We start from the raw sequence: 20,763 nt of genomic DNA on the forward strand, positions 1-20,763 counted from the left end.
CAAGAGCACTTAATATTAATTTTTCTTCGTAGCGGAAACAAACAAAAACACTGTTCTATTTTTAGAGAGGGTGGCGTGTCTTCCTCCACCCCCCCCCCCCCCCCCCTCTTTCGTGCAGGCAACGCGTCAAAACGAAGGAAACGGACGATCGGAATTGTTTCAGCGTCAGGCACATTTTTTCTCCCATAGTTGAAAGGAACATTTGTGTATGTACGTGTACTCCACAAACACATCCACTTCACCCAAGTTATATTTTAAGCATCTCGCGCGCGACTGCGGCCAAGCTTTGGTCATTTTTTACGCGTTCATGGTGAGAAAGTGGTGGAGAGACTAGTTTGTATATTCAGCGATGCTTAAGTGTGAAAACAGATGTCACCAAAAATTTCATAGTTGGTTCGTAACTCGTGGCTGGAAATTCTACGCAAAGTCAAATGTTCCTTCGTCGTCGCTCGGCGTTGCATTGTATCCTCCACGGGCTAATTTCTCCACTCTCCCCTGCCGCCTGCCTGTACTCCCGGTTCCTTTTCTCGCCTTCTGCTGTCTCCTGTCCATTTCCAGCCAACGAATCCGTCTGCCCCCCAGCAAAACGCCGCACATCGATCTCTCCTTTTTTACTTGGCAACCTTCGTGACTTTTACAAGCGACCGATTAACCCCTCTAGCTCTTATTTATTCTCCACTCTCGCTATACTCCTTTCTATCGATGTATATATATATATATAGCAAAGAGCGAGACCCTTGGATAAAAAAAGTCTATTCTTATCCCCACGCCCTCCTACAATTATCACTATCCACCATCGACGCGAGATCCTTAATTCAGCTTTTAATCTACCAGCAGATATTCACCCATCCAGCACGAAACACAAATCGATCTTACCCTCTGCTCTCTGACTTTAACGACTAACGGAAGAGGAGGTTTACACAGTTCTCCCATAAACTACAGCGACAAATAGCTTCATTAATTTTAAGCGTTCGGCAATTATTCCGCTATAATATGTATAACTAGTCTTCTTTCCTTACGATTATTGCATTAATTTCATAAATACGTATGTACGGAGATAAAGAATAATTCTATCAATTCTCCTAAGCACATTTAAATTGTCTATTTATTTAAATTCAATGAAGGGGGGATGGGTAGATTTTATACAAAAAAGAATGATTAAGATCCTAGTGAGGAAAATCTTAAAGAAAAAATTCGTGGGATTGTCGAGTTTTTGGTAAAGTTGGAGAGTGAGGTAATGAGCGATTGCTATAGAGGTGGGAGGGGATTTCGAGGATCAACGGAGATTTTAGGAGGGTAAATGGGAGTTTTGAAGCCTGGATTGCGAAACGGGTAGTAGCGTGGCTCGTTCCGCGAGGTGTTCGGCGCTATTAGACGGTCAACTCTGTTCAATGAATTTCTGCGCAAGCGTATGCGTGAATAGTATACATCTGTGTGCTTGTGGGGAGTACAGGAAGTACGGGTGTGGTCCCGATCAATACGCCATACGGACATACATCCCGTTGCTATCTATCGGTGCGTTTAAGCACAGTCACACTCTCAATCTTTATAAAGTATACAACGACGAATTCTCAATCGCACATACAACCCCCCCCCCTCCCTCCGTTCCCTTAACCAATAAAATTCAACCTCTACGAAATCTGACGCGTCCCAAAAAAGTTTACCGCCATTTTTCTTCCTCTATTTGAAATTGAATTTGTAATGAAAACTCTACAATCCGTATAACGCTCAACGTGGAATAAAATTATCAACGGTTGATATTGGCAATATCACGCTTTCATGGCGCTTTTGCAAGGACTGACCTATTTTCTCCCTTTTGCAGCAGTTTAAAGACCTCGTTAGCCGAGCAAACCAAGTATAGAAACAATGGAGTTTCCTGCAAAGCAAATTGCTTTTTCAGGAAGACGTACTTGTTGCGTAAATCGAGACGGTGTCTCAGCTCGTTAAGAACCTATAGAGAAAGCCCAAGCTCCGTTAAATCTTCGGCAAAAGGTGATACTCCGCGGTGGTGAGCTTCTGTATTACTCCCGCATAACGGTATACTCACATTTCCTTTCAACTTATTCTCACAGCAAAATAAAAAACAAACGGACAAATTTCTTTGTTTTTTTTTCTGAGGAAAATTTACTTGTTGCGCAGATCGAGATGGCGCTCTACTCGTTACTACCTCCAAGCGCCGTTAATTTTTTGGCACAAAACGATACTTGCCGGTAGAACTTTTAAGTTATTTTCACAGCGATATAATTAAAACCGATTTTCTTTTTTTTTCAGAAAGAAACACTTGTTGCGCATATCTAAACGTTGTATAGGAAAATTTGTTGAGATTGTGCAAAAATAACAAACTGTAAAGAAACAATAATACTCCATCACAGTTGAGTTATTAATTATTCAGAAACAAAGAGAATACTAACAAATATTAATTTTCTTTTTAAATTGAGCAAACTGAGGCTGTGTTTTAGTTGATCAACAACTAAAACAGATGGAAAACTAATGAAAAATTGATACCTGATACACTTTGAAGAACTTTTTAACTATAAAAACAGCAGAAAAATAAGAAAAAGCGCTGGACGATATTTTTCGAACGCTTCGTGTCGCATGCATTTACCGGGCGGCTAATCGCTGTGCTCTCGACTCGTGATGATAAGATAGGCCTGCAATATTTAGGCGCCGGTTTATTTTACAAGAAAGAAAGCTGTATACAAGATATACCACATTTTCGTCAATAAGAAAACTGGATGCGGTGCTCGTCTACTCTCGATCGAGCACTAAAAAATATTCCTCCGAATTTTCTCATTTTCGCAGATTTTTTCCAGTTTTAAAGGTTCTCGAACCCAGAACATTTTCTTATAGGAAAATAAAGGAAGCTTCGAGCACGCAGAGTAGTCGCAAATCGAGCGAACGAGTCTTCGCTGGCCACCATTATATATATATATATATATATATATATATGCTAGCGATAGTGTTACAAATGTGCTAAAGAGCCACCCGAGCGTGAATATACTTCAGAAATAAATAATCTGCAATATATGTAGAATAAAGATTAAGAAACACGAGGAGTAATGAAAACTGAAAGAAGCAGAGTAATTTGTAAGAAAATTCTCATTGATGGGAAAATAACTTGATACTTTATTAGCGGAAGTTAAGATTAAAAAAAGATATTCGTTATACACTTGAAAGCTGGATGAATACTCGATGAATGATCGTATTAAATCCTCTTTATCTATATATATATATATATATATATATATATATATAAGATTTCCTCGACGACCCTACCATTATCGGGCCTTTACAAAAACTGGCATTCATATATAATTTCACAATTCCAATCAGTGAAGCGTGCCTCTTGGAATTTAACGCACTCTTATCGTTCGCGTTCTCCACTACACGCGCTTCGACTGAAAATTTCTATGAATCGATGAATCTCGGTGGTTTCTCGTAATTTCCTCCAAAGCGTGACTCGAGTATGCTGTAAGGTCGACCGATCGATGCTTCGACAAAATCTCGTATATAAGTGATGAAAAAAAGCTTGGATAAACCGATGCATCAAATATTGACTTGATACGGGTAGTTGATCTATCGACATTGATAGTGGAATTTTATTTTACACGTGTACAGAGAGGGTGAGGAAAAAATGTTAAATTCTAAGGAATATTAAGGGGAGGGGGGGGGGGATAAGATTGCTGAACTCAACGAGGCGTGAAAATTATACAGGGAAGAAAAATATATAATAAAGTTTAGGGAACGTGCGAGTATGATATTTTTTATATAAACGCAAGAATTATGCGAGAGAGAAAAATTGTGTTTAAAGAGGAGTCAACTGTGCAGTGTGTAGCGTGTAGAAAGGGCTGCACGAATCGTGCTTGTACATTGATTCGGGTCAGCGTGGTGGCATTATGTCTTTCTATGGGGTTATTTTCTCATCAATGCCAATGGCTTTTATGATACGTGACTCATGCGTGAAAAGGTTTAACGAATCCTGCACCGTTCGTAATCTCTCTCGGCTTGTCCATGTGGGTGCAGCGATCCTCTGTGTCCAGTGGAAAAACTTCATGGCCAAGGTCAATCTCGAGCTCTATTCTCTCCCATTTCTATCCCCCTTGCGTCCTCCCACTAGCATCATCTGATACGGGAAATTTATTGGCCACTCGTGGCTTCTGATACAGCTATAAATTCACACGTCTGATCCTTCTACGACTCTTGAATCACCGGTGAAGCAAAAATTATACAACCATTAATTCCACTGGCTTCGTTATACTCTTTTTCCAAATACACGTCGTTATTTGTATTGATCCAGTTGCTGAAGGGGGAGGAAGATTCGCAAAAATATTATAACAATCGTGCAGTATATTTTGTAATTTAAGCTTTATTACAGTAAAGTGATCGATTTGTGAGAGGATGCTTGTTGAAAAAATGGATTCTTATGTGCAGTATTGCGCAAGTATTTTGTACTTGGGCGAGTCTTCTTTTTGGAGAAATATCATAATCGTTGCGTGGTATATTTTTCAATACGAGTTTCGTGGAAGTCACTAATCTGTTAAATAAGTCTACTAAATATAAAGATAATGACGGGGAGGTGAAAATATGTGACTATATTTTTTGGAAAAATATCATAATTGCTGTATAAACATTTTTTTTTTTCATTTAAACTCTACAACGAAAGAAGAAGAAAATGGTTTATCAAACAACTATACAAAGATTTAAGTGAGTGTTGTATAGACTGGTCAGCATTGATGCTGCTCTCAAAATTGAGGATAAAAAGTATTTTGGTTTAATAGAATCTCTTTATATTTATTCTCGAAAGCAAGATCGATGAAAGTCAGAGCAGAATACTCGAACGGACCTTTTTTTGGAAAAATAGCACAATCATTGTGTTTACTATATTTATCATTGAAACTTCCATGGACAAACGTATCTAGAGTGACCGAAAAATGGTATATTTATTGGCATGGAATTTGATGCGCAAATGTTGCACGATACTTGGGTTGATCGTTTTTGGAAAAATATCATACTCATTGTATACTATATTTATCAGTGAAATTCCCATGTACAAAAGTAGAGTGACCGAAAAATGAGATATTTATTGGCGTGGAATTTGATATCTTCAAGCTTATTATGATAGTTGGGTGAATCGAGGGAGAGTAAGTGCGTATTTTGAAATTTTACGACGTCCCTTATGGGTTTTATGCGTGATTTAAAAAAGCATTTGGATGATAGGCGTGGCCAAACGTCGGTACAATATGACGTTTGCTTTGTCCCGGTCGAACCAAGAGCTTCCATATTTAGCTGGAATAAAAATTTTGCGCACGAGCCGGGTAGCAAACGTTCCTGAAATAGGCTTTCTTTACCGCTCGAGCTACACGATGATTTGTTTTTCGCAGACGCCACGGTAAAGCATCATTTTCTCGGCGAATCTATGCGGTGACTGACCAACACCAATTTCGCACAATCTTCTACGCACACGTATACTTTCTTCTCGGACCCGCCCATACACTGTCAATTTTTTATGCCGCTTCATATTCTTCCTGACACGATATACCGACCGCATTATAATAAACCGTACCGGTCTCCGTTCGAATTTCAAACCATAAATCTGTCAGCTTTCACGATCCCCGATTGGAGAATCGAAATCGCCATTTTATTAAGGAGCTTCGCTAATCCACCGTGGACCGGCGTTGGATTAGAAACTTTCAAGATGGCTACGACAAAGCTTTCTGCATATTGAATAATAAGTATTGACAGGTGAAGTGTGCGCGTAGAAATGCAAACTGATTCACCGGCTAAAAATAATGACTAAACGCCCGAATAATCTCATTAACTTTGACGCGATATGCGCGTGGATAGACTTGGTTTGCGCAAACGACGTTATGTTTTAGATTATGCGTCGCGAAGAGAGTGAGAGAGAAAGAGGAAGAATCGATAATAAAAGGAATTCTCTCGGTACGAAAGTTAACCGTCTCGCAGCTATTTAGAGATATAATCATTGTATTGTAGTCTTGTATTCCTCCGATACAACGGAATGGCACACTCGATCATTTGCTTTTATTGCTTCAAGGGCATTGAAGATCAACACGGGAACAAATCGAACGAGACGCCGTATCTCCCATTCGTATATCACTCGATTATTATTTACAGGAATTTATTCTCGCGCTCTGTTTTATCTCAGTTCATTTGAAAACGCAATAACGCAACTTTACTCTGATTTATTCCTTCCTCTCAATCTCCAGATTGCAACAAATCGAATAGAGCAGACTGGCATACCAATCACCTAACCTCAGTTAATAAACACTGTGGAGAAAATCAGTTTTACAGTTGATCGTAAATTTTACAGTTATATTGCTTCCTATTGTCATATCGAGAGATTGGAGGAGGTTTATGAAATTTGAGAAAAGTGTAGATTGATTTGACAAATTCCATTAACGCTAGAGACACAGAGGTTATGGTTGATTGTACCGCGAAGAATGCTCCGTTTCAATGCTAATTGAGACTGAATACCGACTCTCCCGATATTGAAACTATATACATCGCTCGCAGGAGCTAACGTGCCTTGTCATTTGCTACTTGTTCACCGAGTACAATAATGCGCTTTGGTTCGATGGATCGATCAGAAGAAAATTGAAGCAAAGTGAAATGTTGCGCAGCGAGCGCTATCTGGCAAAATCGCTCGTAACGGCACAATAATACTTGTCCGTCATTTTAGCGTTCCATCGAATCGAACGACGCTACGTAGGTTTGAAAATCGTGCAAAGTTGACAAGTCTACGAGTGACGAGATATTTCGACAAACCTAGTGCAATGGCTTAACAAAGAGAGCCTTCGCTTCTCGGGAGGGGTTGATTTTTGTTGGCGCTTCGCGCGAGCTAGCGAGAAAACCGGTATTGGTAAAATGAATAAAGAAAAAGAAATCAAAAGGAGCAGAAAAAGAAGGATAAACTTACCATGCTTTGACTCGTATGAGAACTTCGCCCTCGGCCAAGGTAGGCTCGGGCTTCCTGAGGGCCTTGACACTTTTCAGTCCCCCGAAACCGTTGAGAACGATCGCTCGCATATCCTTGGGTTCGGGCGTGGGTTTCTCCTCGCCATTCTCCTTCGGTTTCTCGCCTTCCCCATTCACTTCTATCTTCTTTTCATCCTCCTTCTTCTCCTTCTGATCTTCCTTCTTTACCTCCTTTGCTTCCTGTGCTGGCTTCTCACCCTCCGCGTTCGGACTCGTTTCGTTCTTGTCCTCTGCCATTTCTTCTAAACTCTTTCTCTACTCGAAGCTCCAACAAAAAAACTCTCGGTCAACTCTCGCAAAGGTACTTGCTTTCGCTCAGCGTGTACGTGTGAGTGTGCGTGTGCGATGCGAATAGTCAATCACGCGTTACTAATTATTAGCACAGTTATACGTGTTTGCTCGACGAGAGACGGTATCGTTCTGACAAAGTCACTGAGAACACAAAATGAAAACCCGTCCAGTCCGGCCGGGTGAACGCGAGAGAGAGAACCTTCCTTCTTCCTTCCCTTCCGCTCCACCACAGTTTAAGTTACGCCGGCCGGTGACGCGCGCGCTGTTGCCGTTGCTTAGCAACCACGCGCCCCTCCCCACCCCCACCCTATATCAACCCAATCCCACACATCACTCAAGTAACGCCGTTGCCACGTTTTCTACCACCGACGCCGCACGGCAGGATCGTAATCCTTCAGGATGCTCGCGGATGCTGCGCGTCGCCGCCAGTCGCCGCTTCATCTCTCTCTCTTTCTCTCTTTCTCCCTTCCTCTGTCCATCATACTTCCGGTCCAATCTAACCTCCAAATTTCGAATTACTCCACCCTCGCAAACTTCCCGCTTTAACCTTTCAAATTATTCTTTTTACCATTCTTTACTCTTGCATCGTAATAGACCATTTCGAGATCGTCCAATTTTCAATCAATTTAAAAATACAAGTTTTTTCGAACAAAAAACATTTCAAGGCGGTTTTACCTAGTTTTATCATGTTTGGAACTTTGCACTTTTCTCTTATTTCGTATACTTTATCAGGCTCGCCTATAGTGTTGTAAAAAGTTTAATAAAAATTAAATTGTATATTTTGAAGCGAATATATTAAGATCCGTGTTATACTGCACATAAAAATTACTAATTTTAAGAAGAGAGAAGGACATCATACTATAGAAGGTTCTTTTTTGTCTTTTTTTTTTTTTTTTATTTTATTTACTTCATTTTGTTAAATCTTGCTGCAAGAACTTTGTTGTTTAAATGTAAAAATTAGGAATGCTTTTTTTAAATCTCCATAATGGTTCCAGGTAGACGCAAAACACGTTTATAGATGTTGACAAGCAGGTATCTGCTCGCACCTTTCTTATTAATTAAAGCCTGATCCTCGATATCGAGACAAAGGGGTCTGAATCGATTTTAGGAATCCTGAGTAAGACTTCAAAAAACCACGCTGTCTGGCCCAATATAACTATTTGTATACAAATTTTTCAAGTCTTTCAATTCTCATTGTTCGTTACGTAAAATATATATTCTTAGTTTTTTGATTATTTCTTAATTTATCATTATAAAAATAGTATTATAACCTGATAATTATTGTCATTTAGAGTTAACAGAAGATTTATCCGTCATTATTGTAGAAAAAAGGACAGTGCTTTGTTTTTTCTCCAACAAAGAAAGTATTTTAGAGTAGTAGGGGTAGTATTGTCAATTTTGTATACGATTTTATGTTTCCCTGATACTTCTTACCGATAATAGTAGACTGTATTAATTTTTGCTACATTGTGACCATTATATGATTCGTGTGGTACTATATACCGACACCGTGAACAGAATATAATATGATTATCCTATACTTCTCGTTGTTGATAGGAGTATACGGAAGTCGGAAGAAAAGATTACCACTTTATCGATACAAGAACAATAAACGTAAAGTAGATGTCAGCTTTTCAGTGTTGGTTGTCCAGAACACAACAATTTATCATGTAGTTTAATTAATTTCCAACGTAAGGTTAGCAGTCACTCTAATTTTTGATTGCATAATAGTAATATATGTGATAAAGGATTGTAGCATGTTTTAGGTTATACATTCATTCATATAAAATTCTTTTTTTAGCTATATGAGGAAAGTAATGAAGAAGAAAATAAATGTTTGAATAGAGAAATTATTATGAATTTTACATGTTATTACAGATAAAAACTGTTTTGTATAAGCACGCTTCGTTGTTTCTGTTGAATGTTCCCTGCTGATATGATTGCATTGGCTCCTCGGGTTTTCAAGGGAATCTCCTAGCTTGTTTTGATAACAAAGCGAATGATCGTCTTGTTATTGACATTCCGCGAACCTCTACAATCAATGATCCGATCTAATTTCGAATTGAAAGTATAGACGTTCGATACCAATTTGCCAATTATGACAATTATACCAATCAAGTTCTGTCGTTTTTACCATCTCATATGGGAACAATCTTTGACAACTCATCATATCTATTATTCATTCGTTTTCTTTTATTGCAGATCTAGAGGCAATAAAAAGAAACAGTTTCAAAAATGCCAACTCATTCCTATACAAAATTAATACTTTGCAGGACTATGATGTAAGTCAGAAAAGCATACAAAGCTGATCAGGTTTCACGTTAAAAGATACATTTAAGAAAGATTTGATTTTTAACTCTGAAGAAGATGCTCTACTTGGAATGTAAATAAATTTTATATTAAGAGGACAAATTCGCTTAATTAAGCTTTTCTCAGTGATGGAGTTAACATATAAAATGCATTAGAATTAAGGGAGTCTATACCCAGTTTCTTAAATAAGTTTATTTACACGAAAGTGATCCAGCTTTTGTTTACACGACCTCAAAGATCTTAGAATTTTCGCTGTTATCGTTATGAGATTCTGTGAAATTATGTCAACTACAATTCGAAATTCACGAGATAGTTGTGACCACGAGTCTCCATTGTTGTGAAATCTCGTTTTGAAGAAAACAACTTTGTTATATGTGTACACACAGGGTGTCATATGTAATCAAAATAACGGTCAAGCCGGATACATGAATAGACATGGAGAACACTCTGTGCGGGTAAAAAAATAACCTCAATTTTCAACCTCTCGAAGCGGCTTTTATTTTTACGATAATTCATAAATCAATTTCTGTATGTATAGTTTCTCCAGAAGGACCCAGCTATTTCTAGCTTCTTCTCTCCACGTCTAACGTCACTATACAAATTTTTAAACCTAAATCTTGATGCGATGAACTAAATTTTCTGTACGCAAAGCGTACGAATGAGATTTCACTGAAGGAAAGCGATAGAACAACGGGTTTTCTCACTCAACGATATGTTTCTATCAGATATCGATAGTAATTTTGTTAGTTTTCAATTATAAATATAGAAGAAAACTTGACCAAGTACGCGCCGCGTACAATTTCTGGAATAATTGCTTCTCGATTGGAGGTTAAGTTTAGCCCGCCAAAACTTTGATTGGACATTGAATAAAGGTTGGATTAGTCGGATGATGAGTTTTCGTAGTTATCTTCACTATGAAGTTTCAGTGAAACTTTATCAGCGGTATAGTTAGGAATTCGCGAAACAATTGGATCGAGTCATGAGAATCATGCAGGCCTGCAATGAGGATGTGCTGATTGGAATGAATGGCTCCTATTGTCGAGAGAAGAGAAAGCATGCGGAGCTTTCGTACCGTTGTTGGACTGTAATGCTATAGTAGAATGAAAGCCGGCGTCGTTCAGCCTTTGCTTTTATTTGTGCAATTCTTACTTATTTTTTTATTCCCTTTTCTTCAATGGCCAGCGTCAACCTCTCGCCAGTCGTAATCCTCCCACCGTTACATATATTTCTTCAAATTATTCAATTGCCAAAATTAATGAGCTTTCGTTATCTCAATCAGTCATCGTTATAAATCCTTTCTTATTACACCTTCTCGGGGTAAAAAAGATGTCAAATTATTGTGCCGAAGAACCTAAAATAGTCAAGGGGGGAGGGTAACACTGCTTTAGTGCAGTGCCTCGAAGGTTACGGGGTAAGTAACATAAAAAAAGTATCGCACAAGAAACGACTTATTAGTTTCTTGCAAATAAAGAAATCATGAAATTTTCTTGCTATCGAGTCGATTTTCGTATGTCCGGACTAATCCGAAGAAAGCAAATCATTAAAGGTCAGTAATAACGTGTGATTAAATCTCTTTTTATTGCTATCCCCCGAGTGTTGCTCTTATCGTTGATTATTCAATGATACGTACCTTGAACTCCAACTCTCTTGTTGGTGGCAGGAACAAAAGCTGTTTCTTATCAGTTGTAAGATAGATAATCTTTCATTTTCACTGTGGCAGATTAATGTGTGTAGTTGAAGCGTAGCTTTGCTTATAGCGTTAACATATAAGGACAGGTTTCTCGACAGAAATCTAGCAGGAGGTATCTATTTTGATTTTTCATACTAAACATTGTAAATACACCCTATGTGAACCGATTTTACAATTCAATTAACAAATATAAATTGAGTCATAAAAAAGAACTGGATGATACACCTATATAGATATAGTATTTGAACACGATACTCTTATAATAAACTTTTATTCTTATTAATTCATAAAAGTTTAAATTTCACTGCAATATTTTGACATTTTAGCTTACCTATTGACGATATTAGAGAATAAAGTAGATGCGTGTGTGTGTGTGTGTGTGTGTGTGTGTGTGTGTATACCTCAAATATCCTTTCAAGATTAAAAAATATATATATATTATATATAACTTTTTTATTATGCATTCAGTAATTTTTTTAGGACTGAAGAATATACACACATGTAGTGATATATTATATTAATTAGTTGTATTCAAATCACGTATGTTTTGAAGCTTGAGGTAGGCACGTTACGAGATAAATAAAGGAAAAATCATTAAAGAATTTGTAAGAAATTGTTGAACGAATAGAAGCTTCGTTTTAACATAGTGTAGCATGGAACAATTGATGATTGATGTTTGTAACGAGTGTAATTTGACGATAAGAGTAGAATGAGTAGAGTTAGAAAGGACACGCGAAGGCTTTGCGCTATAGAACGCGCACATAGAGATGTATTGCGTATGGATATTCCAGAGGCAAGGAATACCAGCACTAACACTATTTCTAGGCCAGTATCAGCTGATTCTCCCACTCCACTTTGGCGTAGAAGCGGCTGAGTTGAGTTGCAGCAGAGCAGACGACGCATTATTCTTCTCAACACAACACAGATAGATAATAGAAAGAACGCAAGCACCCTCGTAAACAGTTTTACACTTTTGTCAATTAGGGAAACTACAAAGAATTTTAACAAGATTGGAATCCAAAGCTCATGGCAGATAATGCAATTGTCAAGACTAATAGGTAAGCATCGTTACCAGGTATCTGTCAAAATTCTCTCTGGACCTCATTTACTTTTTAAATTCCGCTCTCCTCTAACAATTTCCTGGTAGCATGTATAACACAAAACTTGCTTCATCATTACGTCATTTTTAATGTTACAAGAGGATCATCCTTCTCTCATTTAGTTTTCAACCTTTGTGATTTCATCACATTCAAACAGATCTCGTCATATCAGCCATCAAAACAAGAAGAATTGAACCAAATATAATTTTCAGGTTGTCAATATTTTCAAGCTTTGCGAATTTCTGTCATTTTCTTGTGCGTATTTAGTAGTATGTGTGTGTGTGCGTTAGTTTTTTCCTATCTTAAAACTGAAAACATTTATTAGCTTCCTAAGACTTGTGTCTAATATGTTTTTCTAATTCGTAGTTTCAAGGTTATAAATGCATCAGTGTTTATTTGTTTCTTGTTCTAGATAAACGTCATTCAAATGCCAAAAATTTTCCTTTCTTTACATTCATGTTTAAATTTTTATATGTTATTTATTTTCACAATGTTTTCCTTATTTGCATGGCTTAATTATTTTCAATCGATTAATAATTTCTTAAAAACCAATATTTTAATTTTATTACATATATTTTGTTCATTTAAGACTTATGTAAATAATAATAAAATATTATTTTCATAATAGCAGCTGGATCTGGTCATGGTTTAGCTGGTCAGGATCATCTTCCGCCATGTTACGAGCTGCAGAGAAAAAAATATTATCTTGTAAGTACACATAGAAAATGTAAAAAAATTATTGACTTCAATTTATTTTATTATATTCATGCTGACTGTCATGAAATAGGTTTGAAATCTGCATATCGAGGATGGTATGTAGATATTGGGCCAGTAGTGGGAGCATCGGACAAAATATGGACTATTTCATTGAATGAAGAATCCCCAAAAACACCTATTCTTATGTTACATGGGTTGGGGGCAGGTGTTGCACTATGGGTATTAAACCTTGATGCACTCTCGTCTCAAAGACCAGTATACGCGATAGACTTATTAGGTAATTATATTATTATACTTTTTTATAGCTTGGAATACTTTTAAAAGTAAACTTCGATATAATTAATAATAATAATTTGCATAATACATGTAAGTATATTATACATTTAATGTCAAAGTTTATTGAACTGAACCAAACATATGATTCAGCATATTTATAATAATCATGAATCATCTTTAGATAGTAGGTAATATTGAACTTTGAAATGACACAAGCTAGCTTTCTTATGTTCCTTTGTATAACATTGTCCATAATAAATTAAAGATTTTTCATAGTTTTAAATTATTATTTTTAATGTTTTAGCAGCCAGATTATTTAAAAGTAGATTTCAATTTAAGATTATGATAATAAAATTTTTATCTAATAGGCTTTGGACGAAGTAGTAGACCTACTTTCAGTCATGAAGCAGAAAAGGCTGAAGAACAGCTTGTTTCTTCGGTGGAAGAATGGCGAAGAGAAATGAAACTAGAAAAATTTGTTTTATTGGGTCACTCGATGGGAGCTTTTATAGCAGCTGCTTATGCTATACAACACCCAGAAAGAGTCAAGCACCTTATTCTGGCTGATCCATGGGGATTTTCTGAGAGACCTGATGCAGCAACCCGTAAAACATATATGGCAGCACCATTTTGGGTTAAAGCTCTTATTTTCGTAATGCAACCTTTGAATCCATTATGGGCTGTAAGAGTGGCTGGACCATTCGGTTTGTATTCACTATAATAACACCTTTCCTAATAAGATTAATTATTTTCACTTTCTGTAAAACTAGTGTGTTTATTTATGTAGGTCAGTGGCTTATAGAAAAAATGAGGCCTGATATCATAAGAAAATTTGCTCCTGTACTAAATGATGATACTAATGTAATATCCCAATATTTATATCAGTGTAATTCACAAAGTCCATCGTAAGTTTATTTATACATATTAAGAACATCAATTTGTTATACAGTCTATTCAATCTATTTCATTTTTTAATGTTTAGAGGCGAAAGTGCATTTCGTGCGATGATGCTTAGCTTCGGTTGGGCTAAAAATCCAATAGTAAATCGATTAGATAAATTACATTCAGATATTCCATTAACGTTACTATGCGGTAGTCGTTCTTGGATTGATAATTCAGCAGTCGAATTAACAAAACAGGTTAGACCATCATCTTATGTAAATGTTCAAGTAAGTGTTTATGATTTTATACAATTAATATTTCAATATTAACATCTATAAAGGCAATTTGTACAACAGTTTATAACAGGAGCTGGTCACCATGTATATGCCGATAAAAGTGAAATTTTTAACAAGTACGTGTTAGATGCGTGCAATTATGCTGATTCACTTCCAGATATGTCACTTTCAAGAACTAAATTAATAATGGAAAACAAAGAAGAGACAAATAAAGTTTCAATACAAGAAATTTGTCAATCGAATAATACAAAACTTGATGAAAATGAGTTAAGCATATCCCCATCAAAATCTAGTTAAATTGCAGTTTAAAATTTATCGATAATAGGAAAATTCTTTTTTTTTTTACCTGATATTCCGACGAAGATGTAATTTATTTACGAATAGTTTATACGCTTTCTAAACAAATTTTTGACAAAGTACTAGTGAATAACGGATAGTGTATATATACATGCATTCCATCATTCTAAAGTACGATAAGATCGCTAGCTATATTTAAGAATTAATTAGCAGCTGATAATTTGCACACGCTAATTTATAAGGATGAGCCTTAGATTATTCAGGTTTATTTTATTCCAAATCTTTAGAATATTAGAACATGATATGGATATACACAAATCATTAAATTCACCATATTCAACATTGTAAGCTCACAATGTTTAATTAGAAGTGTATATAAAAAAAATTTCATATTAGATTAACAGTCTTATTATAATTGTTTAGAATTATAATATTCACTGATACTTTGGATTCGCTTAAGTATAGAGTGCTTACTTTAACTATCTACACAATATGGCTTAAAAATTTATTCATCTTTGTAATTATAAAAAAATCAGTTTTATACACGTAAACTTTTGGAAACGATTTTTTGTTTAGTTCAAGAAGGGTATTCTGTAATGAATTGATATTTCTTATGGTTACCCAGAAATGTGAATTATTATGTTAATAGTGTAGGACAAAGTAAAGGATACACCCTGTACAATCACTTTGTACAAAATAAGCAGTATAGTTTTTAAATATAGCTTAGATAAAAACAATGGTTTGTTTTGTTAAAAAGAAATTTTGAAGATACCTCATTTCTTAATGTTTGTATAATATGTAAAAATTCTTTATGAACAAATCAGAAATTATTTTAAGTATGAGCATAACATAAGTGTTATAAAGTATTGTATTTATACAAAAAATAAATTATATCTGTTTGCTATTTTTTATATGATTTATTTAAGATCATCATCAACATTCAACATCATTATTACCATTATTATAATTATTAAAGATCTTCTTCATCAGTTTCATCAAAAATACTAGGAAAGTTTATACTGGTCTCTATGAATCTACCACTTTTTTCTAATTTTCTACCACTTATTTTCTTCTTCACTTCTATTTTTCGTTTTTTTATAAAATTTGTAAACATATCTTGCTGCTCTTTTTTAGGTATAAATTCAATTCCTTTCCATGAACCTAAATTATTGAGCTTGCTGTTTGTGTTCAAATTGTCCAAGCTATCATTTATACTTTCTTCGTGAATTTTAGCTGCTTGCCTATGTTTTTCCATTCCCACACGAACCTAAAAATTAAGATTTCTTAAATTGATAATACAAAAGTTTTGCCCATCCTTCAAAAACTTACTCTTGTTATAATTTTATAATGGTCTAACCCAAATATGTCATGTCTCATTTGAGGAAACTGAGTTGTATTGCAAAAAGTATCTGCATTTTCTGCTTCTACTTCTGAATTATTGCCAAAATCAGCTATGGCCAATAATCTCTCTACTTCATTTTGATTCTGTATTTCCTTATCTACTACAAATTGTAGTATTGGTATTTTACCTAACCGAAGTTGTGATAGTTGATGCCGCAGTGCATAAGAACTCTGTTCTAATATTTCATGAACTGACTTTTCTTTCTCACACTTGGGTGCATAAGAAGATGTATAGTAAATGTTTATTTTGTCAAAGTATGGTGTAATATGTACACGTGTAATTTCTATTTTTTTGTTTAATAATTCTGGAGATACTTCTCCTGTTCCTAATAAATCTGTTATATATTCCATATACAGCTTATTATACATTGTCATTCTGCGTACAAGGTAAGCAGGGATACTTTTTGACTTTTCTACAACAAGGGCATTTGATATCCGGGACTCTCCAGGTATATGATATACTTTTCTAGAAAAAATAAATTATAATAACAAACTTTTAAATGCGCTTTCTATTAATAATAGGCTTACTTTTTTGGCTTATCCTTATTTATCATTTTAGTCAAAAATACAGCATGTCTACCAATGCTTTTAACAAAATTGCTACTATTAGTATAAATAGACCTACATAAACTGCAACTATTAATTATTGTATGTGTTTTTTGCATTGTACCTATCATATCAAATATAATTTTTTAAATAAACAATTAAAATTGTGGAGTATATGTATGTAACAGTGATACCGCACTGGCTGGCGCCTGGCCTGCCGCCTGGCCGTGGCCGCACTCACTTCGCTCCAGTGAGTGCCAGTGAGTAGAGACAAATGTTGAGGGAGCGGTGTATGTTATTGGCTATTACTCTTAGATCCTATAATTTTATCCAATAGAAGTAGGAGTTTAAAAAGAATTTCTCAATACACACACACAGTTCCGTAACTGCTGTCTTTACTGAATGCAACTAGTGATCGGTTGTTTTTAAAGTTTTAAACGCTCGCTCATTAGAAGAGACGTGCCTGTCACTTGTCAGCCTAATCCTGAACTAACACTGACTGAGGCCCGGTTCCACAAGCCTTGTTTAAACAGGATTAAGTTAATTTTGCTATATTTTATGTCACATAGAATATAGCATAATTAACTTAATCCAGTTTAAACAAGTCTTGTGGAATCGGGCCTGAGTGATACTGACCAATGGAAAAGCCTTTTTCGGAAAACCTGAAGGAATGGTGGTGGCGGTGCGGGCGGTGGCGCCCGTGGCGCCGTCTTAGAGTTGCGGCAGAAAGAAGAAGCATAAAATATTGTAGTATTTATTAACAATTTGATAGAAATTTTTAATTCGTATTATTTTTTTGCAGAATTGAACATTTATGAAATATATTGACAAATTTCCAATAACATAAAACTGAAATTTAAAATTTATTAAAATGATTCGTCAATTAAATGGAACAATTGCTAATATAGCAGGTATTATTTATTTTAAGCAGTTTTAACTTTAATTTTGTTCTTAAATTTTTTCACTTTAAATAAATTTCTATAATTAAGCTGCAAGCTCATCATGTAGTGAAGTAAATGATAAAAATTCAAGCAACAGTGATAATCCATCATGGGAAGGTGTCAGTATGACAGATATTCATAATGGCTCTTATGCTTTTAATAATTGGAAGTATCCTCCAATTTTTTCGTCTAGGGAGCATATAGTATTGTTTAAGGTAACAGTTTATAAAATAATTTAAATTTCAAAAAAGGAAGATCCTTATTTCTTATTTAATATTTTTTATTTACAGCTACCTTTTCATGGAAATGGTCCACCAAAACCATTTCCTTCTTATTTAGTAGATAAATGGGATAATAACCATGTGCAAATGCCACATTCACAGCATAATCAGTACTCAAAAAATCAGGTAAATAGTTTTACATTTATTAAACTCAGTTGTTTAAGTCACTTTTTAATATTTTAGGAGACTGAATATAATACACATCAAAGTAACTGGGCATTAATTGAACAATCTTTGATGCGGAGAATAATGTCTAGCCATGAATTAGAAACTGCAATTTTATCATATAACTGTATGTTTACTCAACGATGGGACTTTACAGCCTTGCATCATTTTTTTTCACAAGTAAGAAAGGATTTCTAATCAGATTTATTTATGGATGAAATTAAATATTTACACATTTGATTTTCAAATTATAAAGATACTAGACCAAGATGAAAAGCAACTATTTTTTGAGGGACTGCTACCAAAAATGATAAGCCTTGCATTACAGCTACCTATTCTAGTAACTGGTTCTATACCACTTTTAAAGCGTCATACAAATAGATGCATAAGTATTAGTCAACTTCAAGTATCATCTATTTTGGCTAATGCATTTTTCTGTACATTCCCAAGAGAATACTCTGCATCTTCATACTCGGATTGCAGCAAGTTTCAAAATATTAATTTTAATAGGTGTGTATATTTTAAGTGCTGTCATTTTGGTCTAACTAGACAATTATTGTATTTTAATTATTTGCAACTGACAGACTTTTCTCAGCATTCAGAAGGGATAAACATAACAGAAATAATGCAGTAATGGAAAAATTAAAGTGCCTTTTCCACTATTTTAGAAGAGTAACAACTAAAGGTTGGATTTAATAATAATAGAGAAATTGAATATTTATCACTATTTAACCAATTTGTAAAATGGTTTTCTGTATATAAACAGATTTTTGTTTTGCTCCTTAATGTAGCTCCAGAAGGTGTGATAACAATAGAACGAAGATATATTCCACATGCAAGTTGTCCACAATGGGAAAAACAAAACCAGAAACTACCACCTTTGCATATAACTAGTGCAGGAACAATAGAAACTGATGGAGCTGGTCTACTTCAAGTGGATTTTGCCAATAAGTTAATATAGTTTCTATTATATTGATAATAGTAGTAGAATATTTCATTATTTCTTTTAAATGCAAATTTATAAATTTTGTAAAGAAATATAGGTGGAGGAGTACTGCGTACTGGATGTGTACAAGAAGAAATAAGATTTGTAGTTTGTCCTGAATTGATAACGTCTATGTTAGTTAGCGAGACCCTTGACGATACAGAGGTTATTATTATTACCGGAATCGAACGATATAGCAAATATGAAGGTTATGGTAATGATTTTAAATGGGCTGGTAACTTTGTGGATGATACTCCATTTGACAGTAGCAATAGACGTATGACGTCGGTAGTTGCCATGGACGCCCTAAGGTTCGATCAACCCACAAAACAATTTGAGCCCTCTAATATTGTTCGAGAGCTTAATAAGGTTTTTATGCATTTTTATTATTTAGTCACATTTTTCTTTTATTTATTATTAATCATTTTATTTTTTAGGCATATGTGGGCTTCAGTGGTACCCAAACACAGAATAATGATTTACCAGGTGTGGCCACTGGTAACTGGGGATGCGGTGCTTTTCGTGGTAACCCAAGGTTAAAAGTTCTGATACAATTAATGGCAGCAGCCATATCTAATAGACCTGTTGTATATTTTACATTTGGTGATATAAAACTACAGAGTGAAGCAGCAGCCATGTATTGGCGTTTAATTCAATATAACATAGATGTTGGTATGTGCCAATATCACTAAAGTCAAATATACTTTAATAAAGTAATCTACACACTATAAATAAATAACAAATTATTCTTTATTTGTAGGTCAATTGTTTTCTCTATTGATGAACTTTCGTGTCTCTCCTAAAGATAAAAATCCTGACTTATATCGATTTTTATCTAGCCAAATTTACTTGCCCAAAGCCACATTCTCAAAGCAGTCACAACAGCCTCATAGGAGTGATAACAAAGTTACTATTTCACAGAGTAAGTCCGATACTCCTTTAATTATTGATTCTAAACGCTTTTATTCTTGTGACAAGGATAGAATAAAAGCAGAAATGGAAGTTGAAAATTTGATTTTATCAGTTGAAAATGATGAGCTGAAAGAGGAGAAAATGGAAACTGATGAAAGGAATGAAGCAAGTGAATTAATGAAAGTTACTGAAAGAATTGAAACAAAACCTCTATTTGTTGAGAAGAAAACTAAAACATCATTATTAAATTACATAAGTAAAGATGAAACATCCAACAGTAGTTTCCAAGTTGGAGTAGAACAGAGCCAATTTAATTCAAAAAATTCTATTAGTACTGAAAAAGACAATCGTATAAAAGGTAGACAGAGAAATATGGAAGAATTTCTTGTTAAATTGTCATAGTTATTTTATAATTTTATTGATATTTTTTATATAATTGTCTTTTGATTGTATAAAGAATGTAATTATTTAAGTATACTTACACACAAAGACAGCATTGTCATAACTTGTAATTGTATAAAATGATCAAATTTTAGAAGCCTTAGGTGTTTTAATTTTTACATGATTAACGAAATCATTGGATGTCAATTATGTTGATGTATTAATTATATATCTTGTTTTGTAAAAAAAACTTATGAAATAAATTGTTTAGTGCATACAAACAATACACTTCATGT

At 34.9% G+C, this 20,763-nt stretch overlaps 4 protein-coding genes across 13 annotated transcripts in view; 2 read left to right on the plus strand and 2 right to left on the minus strand.

Moving 5' to 3' along the window:
- LOC136772903 (synaptic vesicle membrane protein VAT-1 homolog-like) overlaps window positions 1-7,486 on the minus strand; it is a 32,751-nt gene extending 25,265 nt beyond the window's left edge. Inside the window, exon 1 of the mRNA XM_066726158.1 lies at window positions 6,938-7,486. Within this exon, the coding sequence (XP_066582255.1) occupies window positions 6,938-7,233 (296 nt within the window). The 5' untranslated portion in view covers window positions 7,234-7,486. The remainder of the gene's footprint in view (window positions 1-6,937) is intronic.
- A 3,785-nt stretch (window positions 7,487-11,271) lies between these two features.
- puml (pummelig) lies at window positions 11,272-15,710 on the plus strand. Of its 3 annotated transcripts, none has more exons than XM_066725656.1 (8): window positions 11,272-11,399; window positions 12,113-12,345; window positions 13,016-13,095; window positions 13,175-13,381; window positions 13,749-14,084; window positions 14,168-14,285; window positions 14,363-14,549; window positions 14,629-14,823. In XM_066725656.1, the coding sequence occupies exons 2-8, from the start codon at window positions 12,314-12,316 to the stop codon at window positions 14,683-14,685; spliced, it is 1,017 nt and encodes a 338-aa protein (XP_066581753.1). In that variant the 5' UTR covers window positions 11,272-11,399; window positions 12,113-12,313; the 3' UTR covers window positions 14,686-14,823. The 3 variants fall into 3 exon arrangements, with proteins under 3 accessions (XP_066581753.1, XP_066581751.1, XP_066581752.1); XM_066725654.1 differs by having other exon boundaries at window positions 11,276-11,399; window positions 14,619-15,710; XM_066725655.1 differs by lacking the exons at window positions 11,272-11,399; window positions 12,113-12,345 and adding an exon at window positions 12,474-12,599 and having other exon boundaries at window positions 14,619-15,710.
- A 33-nt stretch (window positions 15,711-15,743) lies between these two features.
- LOC136772590 (uncharacterized) lies at window positions 15,744-17,404 on the minus strand. 7 transcript variants are annotated; one of them, XM_066725662.1, is made up of 5 exons: window positions 17,266-17,404; window positions 17,044-17,120; window positions 16,785-16,926; window positions 16,185-16,722; window positions 15,744-16,122 (listed from the first exon to the last, which is right to left on the minus strand). In XM_066725662.1, the coding sequence occupies exons 3-5, from the start codon at window positions 16,919-16,921 to the stop codon at window positions 15,826-15,828; spliced, it is 972 nt and encodes a 323-aa protein (XP_066581759.1). In that variant the 5' UTR covers window positions 16,922-16,926; window positions 17,044-17,120; window positions 17,266-17,404; the 3' UTR covers window positions 15,744-15,825. The 7 variants fall into 7 exon arrangements, with proteins under 7 accessions (XP_066581759.1, XP_066581755.1, XP_066581758.1 ...); XM_066725658.1 differs by having other exon boundaries at window positions 16,785-17,120; XM_066725661.1 differs by having other exon boundaries at window positions 17,044-17,390.
- A 115-nt stretch (window positions 17,405-17,519) lies between these two features.
- On the plus strand, window positions 17,520-20,747 carry Parg (Poly(ADP-ribose) glycohydrolase). 2 transcript variants are annotated; one of them, XM_066725653.1, is made up of 11 exons: window positions 17,520-17,713; window positions 17,792-17,958; window positions 18,034-18,150; window positions 18,208-18,369; window positions 18,446-18,699; window positions 18,774-18,874; window positions 18,981-19,140; window positions 19,225-19,543; window positions 19,612-19,846; window positions 19,935-20,096; window positions 20,199-20,747. In XM_066725653.1, the coding sequence occupies exons 1-11, from the start codon at window positions 17,674-17,676 to the stop codon at window positions 20,486-20,488; spliced, it is 2,007 nt and encodes a 668-aa protein (XP_066581750.1). In that variant the 5' UTR covers window positions 17,520-17,673; the 3' UTR covers window positions 20,489-20,747. The 2 variants fall into 2 exon arrangements, with proteins under 2 accessions (XP_066581750.1, XP_066581749.1); XM_066725652.1 differs by having other exon boundaries at window positions 19,935-20,747.
- Window positions 20,748-20,763: the final 16 nt, after the last annotated feature.

This window comes from Prorops nasuta, unplaced genomic scaffold (assembly GCF_024137725.1).
Source record: "Prorops nasuta isolate Cenicafe-Biocafe unplaced genomic scaffold, Cenicafe_Pnas_1.2 PNAS00004, whole genome shotgun sequence".
NCBI classification, from domain to species: domain Eukaryota; kingdom Metazoa; phylum Arthropoda; class Insecta; order Hymenoptera; family Bethylidae; genus Prorops; species Prorops nasuta.